This window comes from Brachyhypopomus gauderio, chromosome 1, assembly GCF_052324685.1.
Source record: "Brachyhypopomus gauderio isolate BG-103 chromosome 1, BGAUD_0.2, whole genome shotgun sequence".
NCBI lineage: Eukaryota > Metazoa > Chordata > Actinopteri > Gymnotiformes > Hypopomidae > Brachyhypopomus > Brachyhypopomus gauderio.
The window spans coordinates 40,182,667-40,195,407 of NC_135211.1; the positions used below are offsets into that span (position 1 = coordinate 40,182,667).

The 12,741-nt window shown below is 42.4% G+C and overlaps 1 protein-coding gene across 1 annotated transcript; it reads right to left on the minus strand.

The window, feature by feature from the left end:
- Window positions 1-7,534: 7,534 nt before the first annotated feature.
- LOC143482542 (uncharacterized) lies at window positions 7,535-11,700 on the minus strand. Its single transcript, XM_076981288.1, has 4 exons — window positions 11,189-11,700; window positions 10,053-10,751; window positions 7,959-8,062; window positions 7,535-7,721 (listed from the first exon to the last, which is right to left on the minus strand). Exons 1-4 carry the CDS (start codon window positions 11,633-11,635, stop codon window positions 7,535-7,537), a joined length of 1,437 nt encoding a protein of 478 aa, XP_076837403.1. The 5' UTR covers window positions 11,636-11,700.
- Window positions 11,701-12,741: the final 1,041 nt, after the last annotated feature.

Here is a 12,741-nt window from a genome sequence, read left to right on the forward strand (position 1 = left end):
TTTTTATCTCTTCTTTTTCATCCTGTGCTGTTTACCCATTGTCTTCGATTCATTTTTCACTACCTTAATTTTTCTCTGCATTCAATGCCTTATCTGATATTACCATCAATATCACTATATGGTTTGATATCAATAAAGGTCCAATTATTTTTCACCACTCATGCAATATTCATCCTTTTTTCATTCCTCCATCTTTCCATAGGAACAATATAGATTGAACAACTAAATCTGCTGAACTGATTCAACTGTTTATATGCTAAACATGGTGTTATATGGTCTTTATATATGGAACCAATATTTCAGTAGCATTAAGTAACACCCGTCGAATACATAAAATAAGGGTACTGTAAAAACCTAATTTCCCCATATAGCCTAAATAAGGTTTGGTAAGGATTTTGGTGTTTGGCCATATCAGAACCACAAGATCCATTTGAACAAGCTCCAGCAACAATATAGAAGTTAAATCACCATGGTGTCTAAGAGCCAGTAGCTGACTGAAGTAGCTACACTACTGCATAAATAAACCGGCAAAATTAAAACAATGACATTATGCTTCAATTTGTCTTACATTTCTGCACTTATGAATGTAGCCGTTTACTTTAGGCAATTATTGAACTGTTTAGCCTCCGAATTCGATTCTAGCGGCATTGATGAGCTCGCAAAGTGGGCTATAGCCTTTGTCTATTTTTATGTCAACAGGCGGTACTCGTTTGGCCATCAGACTTCCATCGTTTATTTTAGATAAATAATAAGATAGTTGTAGTGATTGGTATCAACTGAATACACCAACGGACCTGGTGACTTCGACCTTTTATGAGCATAGTGGCAGGGCAATTACTGCATTTCGAATAAAGTAAAGTAAAGCTCAGCACAGTTATATAAATATCTTACTTTCCTTTTTATAAAACTACCTTATGACAAGAAGTTGGAACAATAAAGATTTTTATTTAAATCACAACTTTCACTTTAACAGAAAACTTTACAAAACTACAGTATTGTTTCCATTTCCTCCCTCCAGGGCTCATCACAATGGCAACTATATCTGAAGCACTTAAAGCCACCACCCCATACAGCAGGCCACCAGTTGTAAAAGTAGTGTCTGCTCAAAAAAAATGTAGACCGTGCTACAAGTTTTAGTTTCAATGCGGACAAGGTCACTGTAGCCTCATCCAACCATTACATGCATTTTGGCATTACTGATGGCCAACATGCAATTAAAGTTGTCATCAATTTGGAGTACCAGTCCAGTCACATCAACATGGAGGACATAATATATTATTAAGGGTTATGCTATTATCAAAGAAAAAAAAAAACAGGGCAGGACTTTTTTAAATTACGAAAGGCACCAAAATCTTCAGGACCAGGATTTTTGAGGTGTCCATGGAGACAGAAGAAATGGCAATCCAGGTCATCGAGCCTCAAAGTGTGACAGCAGAGATTGGAGAAAAGACCCCGGAAAACCATCTTGCCATGCTGCAGGGAACAGTGGATGTTGTAAGTTATACTCCATTGTGTTCACTTAACAAGGTGTGCACACACGCGTGTACTTGTTGCCAGTCACCAGTGGTGGAACAGATTATATTTCAAAATCTCTGAATAATTAGGAACATATTCAAGTTTTGGTTAATTAATGATATCTAGACTAAATAGGGAGGAAAATGCATAAGGCTGGGTAGTTTCTGGAATAATAGATCATTACATTTTACTCTATGAAGGATACATGACACATTTGCACTGCCAAAAATGCTACTTAGAATAAGTACTTACATTTAAATCCATTTGTTGTTCAATTGAAATTGTTCTTTTTTTTTTTAAATATAAACACCCAATTTTCTTGCTGCCCATCAAGATACACTTTTGTACATTGTAAACTTTTGCAGACATGTACAATGCAATTACAGTGCAAATATTTGTCTTGATCCATTGATTTGTCTTGATTTATTTTGAGGTGAGTGCACCTCGACGGGTCAAGCTTCACGAGGGGGACGTGCCCATTGTGGACCCCTCACTTGCGGATGGGTACAAGAGAGTCCAAGTATCCCTTTGGAGGGAGACTGCCCTGAACGCCATCCATGTAGGCCAGCAGATAACCCTCACCCACCTCCGCTGGACAACTGATAGAACTGTGGGCTTCAAATGGAATTCCACATCCTACACAACCATAAAGGTGAAAGTTATGCAATTAATGTTTTCAAACATTTAAGCTTCAGTAAACACACTCAAGTATCATGCATGTATGTGACAATATACTAAAAATGGAATAAAGCCTTTAAAGAAACCAAGTGAAAGTTGGGGATTGTATACACTGCTGTTTCTTTTTAGCCAATTTAAGCAGCAACATGGTATGTTGGCCTTAATATTGTTATCCATCAATATGACTGCAAGATGTTTAGCTATAGCCTATGGTTATCAAATCATTTCAACTTACACACATTTTTAGTTATTCATATACTTACCAAACAAAAAAAATGCTGAAAAAGTAGGCGTTTGTTACCGCCCGGTCTAGGTCAGACGGTAACAGCGAATTAATGATGGAGTGATTTAGGAGTGAAACAATAAAGGGGAACCGACAACACTTTAACTGATCCAATAATATGTATTTAGACAACATGAAAATGCAAGATGTAACAAGCATTAGCTTAGCACCACTGACTTCAGGTAGGCCACGCTGAAAACGAGAAAAGAAAACTAAACTACAAAACAAACAGCGGCCTACCCTACCTGGTGCTAAGCGACTTCTTTTAAACACTAACAACAACAACCAAGAAAATAAAAGAGAACACATACATAACAAACACAACTAAGCAAAAACAGAGACACAGTCCACCACACACACACAAGAACAAGGGGCAGTCTAACAAGTCTCGATTTCGGTTAGCCGATGTATAGCAAAATTATCCTCAAAACAGGGAGAACAAATGAGGAGAGCCTGCCACTCTCTCCTGCCGTCTTCACCGCCAGGAAGCCTTTTGTAGCTGTGGACTGGGACTGACTTGTCAGGCACCACCCAGAACCATGTGACCCCATCATCCCGGGCGCACCTGAAAGAGATTACAACACAACACACATTCCACAGCACACCACGCTCCCTCGGGAGAACAGCACAATCACACAGCAACAACTCATCACGCTCCCGCAAGAGATTAGTACAATGTGTACAGTAATAACTCATCTCGCTCCTGCAAGAAAATAGTACATATCAGGGTACATATCAGGACCTAACACCCCCTCCCATAAAATGTGGCTTCCAAAACAAAGGAACCACAAAACAAACAGAAAAATCAACAAACACCAGCAGAATCAGCACCGGGACAGCACCGACCATTCTCCCCAGATAGATCATCTCACTGCGACCGAATTCACATTTCTCCAGATTTAAAACCAAAGAAGCGTCTCGTAGCTTCTTAAAAACAGTGTCTAATGCCTTCAAATGTTCCACCCAGGTGGATGAAAAGACCACCACGTCATCGAGATAAACTTCACAGTTTGGAACATCACCTAACACCATAAGCATGAGCCGCTGAAACGTAGCAGGGGCATTTCTCAAACCGAAAGGCATCACTGTGTACTGCAAAAACTGATCTGGAGTAGCAAAAGCAGATATGACAGATGCTCTTTTTGTTAACGGGACCTGCCAATATCCCTTCAGTAAGTCTAATTTACTCACATATTGAGCCGTGCCAATTTTGTCTACGCAGTCTTCCATACGAGGGATCGGGAACGAATCAGGTGTAGTAATGGCATTGATCTTTCTATAGTCGGTGCAAAATCTAAACGATCCATCAGGTTTGGGTACCAGAATGCAAGGCGAACACCACGGACTAACACTAGGAATGGCAAAATGGTTCTCCAACAAATATTTTGTCTCTTGTGCCATCTGCGACCGCTTTTGAGGGTTAACGCGGTACGGATGTTGACAGATAGGTAAATGCTGTCCCACATCGATATCATGTTGTAACAAGGTGGTACATAGAGGTACATCAACGAACAACGTCGGATAACTCTGTATTAAATCACTCAGGTCGTTCTGTGCTGTGCTGGGCAACTCTGCCAACTTCTCAGAGAGATGGAGGAGAGCCTCGGAGTTCGGAAGCCTGGCACAAGGCAAACAGTTACGACCCAGATGCAAGTTGTCCTGTTCAGGTGCGTACTCCACGGACATGGTGAGAGAAACAGAAGACAGAGTAGTGGGTGAAACGGAGACTGATGGAACTATCTGATCTGGACGCGTTTCCTCCGATCGGTCATGATACGCCTTCAGCATGTTAATATGACATAACCGAGTCTTCTTACCTCGGTCAGGAGTGGCAATTACATAATTGGTAGCTGACAGTTTGGACTGAATGACATATGGACCAGAAAACCGCGCTCGAAGAGAAGAACCAACCACAGGCAACAGTGCAAGCACTCGCTCACCGACTTTAAATTCCCGACTCTTTGCCTTTGTGTCAAACCTGTTTTTCATCGCCACCTGCGACTCACACAGGTTGTTCTTTGCCACCTTACGAACAAGACACAGACGGTCTCGAAGACGCTTAACATAGTCACACACAGAAGTTGCCCGAGGTCGTGGAGTAGCCAACCACCGTTCACACAACGCTAACAGGGGCCCTCGTACACAACGTCCAAAAAGCAGAGTGTTTGGACTAAATCCAAGGGACTCCTGTACTGAATCACGAACTGCAAACAAAAGTAAGGGCACGCCTTCGTCCCAATCCTTCTCAGATTCCAAGCAATAGGTCCGTAACATGTTTTTAAAAGTCTGATGGAACCGCTCTAATGCACCTTGTGACTCGGGATGGTACGCACTAGAAAACTGGTGTTGGATGCCTAATTCCTGGGTTACCTGAGTAAAAAGACGAGACGTAAAATTAAAATTAGTGCCCTGATCGGACTGTATACATATCGGTAAACCAAAAGTGGAGAAGAACTTTATCAGAGCTTTTACTATGGCCTTTGAGCGAAGCGAACGAAGGGGAATGGCCTCAGGATAGCGTGTAGCCGCACACATAAGAGTAAAAATATAGCGATTTCCAGCACGAGTCCTCGGCAAAGGACCGACACAGTCTATCAAGACTCTCTCAAATGGCTCACCCACTGCAGGAATGGGACACAACGGAGCCGGGGGAATAACCTGGTTTGGTTTACCAACCATCTGGCATGCATCACACGTACGGCAATAATTCGCCACATCACTAGAAACAGACGGCCAAAAGAAATGCTGCAAAACACGCTGTGTGGTTTTTCGAATGCCTAAGTGGCCTGCCAAAGGATGATCATGGGCCAAAGATAAAATGTGTGAACGATACTGACGTGGAACCACCACCTGTGTAATCGACTCATGCCCTTCTTTAGGGGAAACACAACTTCGTAATAATACCCCATCCCGAATGAAGTACGCATTCTGATACTCCGGCGAAAAGCTCCCGTTGTCAACACGCTCAAAACATTTTATTAGCGTTTGGTCTGTGTTCTGTGCTTTAATTAAATCTGCCCGCGACAAAAGGTCAGACATCGAAGTCTCAGTATCCGAGTACGTAGGCTGGGCATGTGATGCCGTCACACCAGCAGGTGTAGTAACTGGGTGCTCCACAGGAGAGGCAGAATCAAGGGCATCAACAGATTTATTTAACTCAGATACAGATAACTTGGACATAAAAGTGTCCTGTAAGGGAACCTCACCAAGTTTGGCAGCCTGTGCCCGAGTCAATACACAAGCGGGGAAATACTCAGGAGTGTCCAAAGCAACGTCAGTAATAGGCTGTTCGACAACCTCCGGAACCAACACTACACCACCCGCTATGTCATTGCCTAATATAAACGAAACTCCGCTTACTGGTAGTTCCGAGCAAACCGCGACCTTAACTATCCCCGTAAATGTTGCTGCCTCTAAAAACATTGTATGAAGGGGAAACCGCAAAACTCCAAGCTCAACTCCCTTAATGAGGACATCCGTGCCACAGTACGACTCCTCAGAAAATGGCAGTACAGACTTCAAAATTAACGAAACTGAAGCACCCGTATCTCTCAACCCCTTTACAGGTCGTTTCTGCTCACTCATCTCCGACAAAGACACACATCCCTCAAAAATAAACGGTTGAAACACGGGGTCCACGTCAGGAACCGAGGAAACAACCGAAGGAACTCTACTCACAGCGTTCACTTTCTTGATCGCGCCTGGATTTCGCAACGCCTTATGCTTCAACACTGGACAAGCGGCGATTACATGTCCTGGTGCATGACAGTAAAAACACTGCCTAGTGTCTCTAGCCGCTTCCGACGGTGACGAAGACGTAACTGTAACACTCTTAACACCTCGATTTGGAGGCGTACACCTGCTGCGAGATGAAGGAGAAAACACAGTTTTATGTGTTAGGACAAACTCATCAGCGGACGTGCTCCCTAAATGCAGGAACCAAACTGATCTGTCGACTAACATCAAAAGACGCAGGGGCGGAGACAGAACGAGGTAAGGGTACCGGTATATCTCTTCGCGCTCTCGGGGAGCACATATGAGGCTCTGGGGAACTTCCCGGAATAGGACTGCCTGCAGCCGACGGAGCAGTCTTACGTGGTAACGGAACAGGTCGCCCAAGATCCATAGCCAGCCGTTTCAATGCAATTTCCTTGTCCGCCTCAATCTGCAAAGCACGAACACGTAATAACTCAGCCTCGCGCTCCTGTCGCTTTATCTCCAGCTCTAGTTCTTTTAACTTTATCGCAAGCATAGGATCAGTCACAGAAACACCCAACACAGAATCCACATGTACACTACCTACCCGTTCACCGGCGTCAACCGCTACGGACTCACCCGGCAGCGGAAGTAAACTCGGAACGCCACCGCGATCAGGCAAAATGCCCTCGCGCACAAGACTATGCTCCAAAGCCTGCTTAATGTCCCTCTTTGAAGCATCCCGCGGTACGGTCACATTAAAAAACTCAGCTATGAGAAGGAGATCCGCCTTCCGGCACTTATCAAATTGCTCCAGGGTAGGAAACAATGAAAACTCCGTCAAGTCAAAATGCGCCATAACTAGCACACCAAACACACTACCCCACCGCCACAAGAAAGAACACCAACCAGACGAACCAAACACAAAAGAAAACCGGGGAAAAACACCAAAACGGAGAACGAGCCCCCAATTGTCACGGAGGACGAGCCCCCAATTGTTACCGCCCGGTCTAGGTCAGACGGTAACAGCGAATTAATGATGTAGTGATTTAGGAGTGAAACAATAAAGGGGAACCGACAACACTTTAACTGATCCAATAATATGTATTTAGACAACATGAAAATGCAAGATGTAACAAGCATTAGCTTAGCACCACTGACTTCAGGTAGGCCACGCTGAAAACGAGAAAAGAAAACTAAACTACAAAACAAACAGCGGCCTACCCTACCTGGTGCTAAGCGACTTCTTTTAAACACTAACAACAACAACCAAGAAAATAAAAGAGAACACATACATAACAAACACAACTAAGCAAAAACAGAGACACAGTCCACCACACACACACAAGAACAAGGGGCAGTCTAACAAGTCTCGATTTCGGTTAGCCGATGTATAGCAAAATTATCCTCAAAACAGGGAGAACAAATGAGGAGAGCCTGCCACTCTCTCCTGCCGTCTTCACCCCCAGGAAGCCTTTTGTGGCTGTGGACTGGGACTGACTTGTCAGGCACCACCCAGAACCATGTGACCCCATCATCCCGGGCGCACCTGAAAGAGATTACAACACAACACACATTCCACAGCACACCACGCTCCCTCGGGAGAACAGCACAATCACACAGCAACAACTCATCACGCTCCCGCAAGAGATTAGTACAATGTGTACAGTAATAACTCATCTCGCTCCTGCAAGAAAATAGTACATATCAGGGTACATATCAGGACCTAACAGCGTTATATTAATTATGCAGTAAATTACACGTTATTTCTAGCGCAACATTTTACCTGCTGTCTGTCTGAATCCAAGTCTGAAGTCGCGATACTCTTAGCTGGCTCCGTGAGCAGTTATTCTTTCGCAGTTTCCTCATTTGGGAAAGCACTGCCATTGCCTGATGTAATCACGAAAATGAACAGAACATTAAAAATGCATAACATTTGAGCCAATGTGAATGACGCAAGCTAGCAACCAAGTAGCTAATGCCAATATTTTTTTTCATATTGCTTAAAAAAAACAAGCAAATCTGGCCATGACTTTAACACTGGGAAGGCCAACGCTACGAAAAAAGTCGCGAGGAAAATCAGCCGCCGAGTAGGCCACTTCCCCGCTGTGAAGAGATTAGTGCCCTTTGTCTTGCTAAAGACATGGTGCGTGTTTGAAGCGCCGACCCCCGCTCTCCTTTCCAAGGAAATTCAGCCCGGCCAGTGCATCTGTATATCACAGCTCCAAGAAGCAGTTCAAAAGTTACAATCTATCTTTCTTTATAGCGCGAAGATAATTATTCATTTGCTGAATAGGAATGAATCCTTTGGTTTGAATCGCGCGAAACATTCTAAGTGAAATAAATCCTCGCGTTGTTTTTGTATTAGGCGTACGTGCTGTGCGATTTTCTCAAGGCAAACCAGACACATACTATCCAGTTTTATATGTTTCATTCGCATTTTATGCTTACTTCATCGCACTAAAGAATAAACTACAATAATGTGCATGTAGTAGGCATATGTGTTGTGCGATTTTCACAAGGCAAACCAGACACTGACTAGCCCATTTTATGAGTTTCAAGCGCCGACCACCGCTCCATTTCCAAGGAAATTCAGCCTGGCCAGTTCATCTGTATATCACAGCTTCAAGAAGAATAAACAATCCATTTGTAGTAAGCATACGTGTTATGTGATTTTGTATGTGTTTCATACGTTTTTTATGCTTACACTAAAGAATAAACAATGCGTTGGCGGTACGTGTAGTGCGATGGCAAATTCACAGAATCGTGTGTCTTAGAAATTCCGAAACCCTTCAATGGTGAGTACAAAATAAGTCAGAAGCAGTTGGGTTAGATAATAAGTACAATGATTTATTTAAACATAGACATAGATTAAACCCTTGAGATCTCCGTTACAAACACCCACGTGTCAGTCACAGAGAGAGCTCCGAGACTCCCGTTACAACCGCACAGGGCGGTTGCACAGAGAGCCCCCCTCCCAGTCCAAACTCTCATCTTTTATACTTTAATCATCAATACACACGGTGTCCACGAGGCGAACACGAGGTGATTAACGAAATATGATTGGACAATACGTGACATAGTTAGCACTGATTTGACAGATGCATATTAGCCTCTCCCCCTGCATGCCCCCTCCACGCTCAGCATCCTCGTGATGGCGTGGCAGACTTTGTGTCGCCGTACTGCCGTCCAAGCTGAGATTATGCGTCTCCAGCGAGGTCAGTTTAGGAACACCAGAGGAACATCAGATTAAATGTCCCAGACAGGGCACACATACACATCTGAGGCCTACTGAAGCCACGAGGATGGCCCCAGCGCCATGATTTAACACACGTATATGTAAAAGATCTCTAACACATATACCTAATGTGTTTAATGTATTCTAAGAAAGCCTGACACAAATGGAAATCATCAAATTTCCACCACACGTGCTGCAGAGTAAAAACATATACATTTTGAATCCACTACAAACTTGTAAGATACCAGTCAATCTGTGTACCTATATTTTTTGTAATGTAACATACTTGCACATTGTGTTAGAGTTTGAGTATATACGCGATTTACAGAAATAATGCCAGTAATAGAACCGTTGTAAAAGTTTTATACACACACACACACACACACACACCCCACCCAGTAATAACAACAATAAAGATATTCTTGCCTTAGCAATGACAGGGTAAAACAAATGTGTGATGCAGAACAACAATATTTTTATTAGAAAAATAGAAATCTCATTTGAAATACAGCCAAGTGCGCTTTGAGCATCCCGCAAGCTAACAGTTTCTACATATCCATGGCTCATCCTTTCTACATTTTCGACAAGTGTACTTGGCGCACACCGCTCCGAGCTGTGATTCCTGTTGCAGTGTATCTGCACCTGGCACTGCGTCGTCTTTCCAGGAGCAGGTGGAGGTCGTTGCTTTTTCGCCATTGTCTTTTCGGTTCTGCCCTTGTCCAGATATGGTTCCATGAGTTTCATCACGACATTCTCTGACAGTCTTTCTCCCTTGGGACGACTGGGGTCCTTTCCCAAATATGGAAGAGCATTGCACATATACTTGGTCTTCAAATCAGCAGCAATCCAAAACTTTATGCCAAACTTGTCAGGTTTTGTAGCGATGTATTGCAGGAAAGGACAGCGGACCTTGGTTGGAAAGAGCTGCTCATCAACGGTGTTGATGTGTTGTCCTGGCGTGTAACACAGAGTGCAGTTACGTACAAAACATTGCCAGATGTCCGAGATTGCAGCAAATCTGTCGCTCTTTACACGTTCCGCACGGGTGTCCTTGTCATCGAAGCGCAAGTACCGCATGATTTCTTTGTAGCGGTCACGCGACATCGTGTCCTTGATTGCAGGCACAGCGTATTTCTTAGACCAACAATCGGCCACCGCTCCAACCGGGCAGAGTATTGCCTGCAGAAAAAGCACTGCGATGAAAGCCATCAACTCGCTGACAGACAGGTTCCAGCTCTGATCCGCTCTGTGGGCTTCATGGACCGTGCAGTGTGTGATTGTCCTCAGCATCTCTATGTCGATCAAACACAGAAAGCTCTGCAACCTGCTTGTGATTCTGCGCTGTAGAAGTAAAATAAAAATCATATCACTTGTATGTAAAAAAATAGGAAATATAAAATAATATATATTTTTCATCTTTACATCTACAAAAGAGGAAATATAGTTGGCCATCCGTGATAACATTACTTATATGTAAAAAAAAAAGAGGAAATATAATATAAATATATTTATAAAATATAACAAAGAGGAAATATAGTTGGCCATCCGTGATAACATTACTTATATGTAAAAAAAAAAGAGGAAATATAATATAAATATATTTATAAAATATAACAAAGAGGAAATATAGTTGGCCAAATTCAATTCAATGTTTTTTCCTATGCACTACACTACAACATGCACTACAGTTTCATCTATACAAAAGAGGAAATATAGCTGGCAAAATTCACCTCTGTACTTTTCTTGTATACATCTACGAAAAGAGTTTTTTACATTACCTTGGCATGCTCTGTAGGTCCTGCGGTCTCACTGAACGTAAAAGTGGTGCTGCCGTGTCCAAGACTTCTTACAACATCAGTCTTTTCCCAAGCGGTTCCATCTTTTGCGTTTATGTTCGTTGCAGGCTTACTGACATCCTTAGCAACAGAACGCTTCTTTCGTGGAGGGCTACGGTTTTCTTCATCCGATTGTCCACTCGTATCTGCGCCAGTTGAAAGTGCCAGATCGGAGTCTTCAGCACTAAAACAAAGTTCCTCTCCTCCGTCGGAATCACAGTCATCCATTGCGTTCAGAAGAGCCAAAGCTTGCAAAGGAGTGTAAATCCTCTTGTGTGCCATCGTAGCGTCCGTGTCTTCCTCGCAGAACAAGAAAAATATATGAAATGACTCACCTGTGTTTGTGTGTCCGTTTTTATCCCAGCTTGGAGAAGACCACACCCCACCCATCTTCAACAAGTGTAAATTGTGAACCTTCACGGCGGCTGATGCAAAGGCGCTAATGACATGCGTATCGATACCCACTAATCACTAACCGATACTTGCGCATTTCCATTTCTTTATATCTGATGGATGAATAGATGTATAGATGAATGGATAATCAGTCAGTCTCTGAGTTAAAATTTAATTTAATTGTTCTGTAATTATCTGGAATTAGGTGGAAAAACAAAATTGATATGGCTAGAATTTTTATATAAGTAGTGCTGTTTCATAAAAGCAGAACACCATAAATAACATGTAGGCTACAATGCCTATATTTGACTTTCTCTAAATATCTATATACAGATAGAATATATATAATTTTTATGATATTTCAGAGATTATTTTGTGGCATTTCCTGTCTATGTAGCAGTGCAAGTTATATATATTCTCTACCTGTAAATTAGTGCTGTTTCGTAACGGACGAATTGCAGAAATAACATGCATACAATGTTTGATTCTGTCTAAATATCTAGATACGGATAGAATATATATAATTTGTACTGATTGATTTCGATTTTTACTTAATTTTAGATAATACTTGGATAGTATAAAACATAACTTCTAGCACATACGCCTACTACAAGTACAACGTTTATTCTTTAGCGCGAAGATTTATTTCAGTTAGAATGTTCAGCGCGGGGTCGGCGCTTCAAAGGAAGCGTAAAATACGTATGAAACACATATAAAATGGGCTAGTCATTGTCTGGTTTGCCTTGTGAAAATCACACAACACGTATGCCTACTACAAATACAACGTTTATTCTTTAGTGCGAAGAAGTAAGCATGAAATGTTTTTGAAACACATAAAATGGGCTAGTCAGTGTCTGGTTTGCCTTGTGAAAATCGCACAACACGTATGCCTACAACGAGCACATTATTGTAGTTTATTCTTTAGTGCGATGAAGTAAGCATACAATGCGTATGAAACACATAAAATTGGCTAGTCAGTGTCTGGTTTGCCTTGTGAAAATCGCACAGCACGTACGCCTACTACAAATACAACGTTTATTCTTTATCGCGAAGATTTATTTCAGTTAGAATGTTTAGCGAGATTCAAACCAAAAGATTAATTC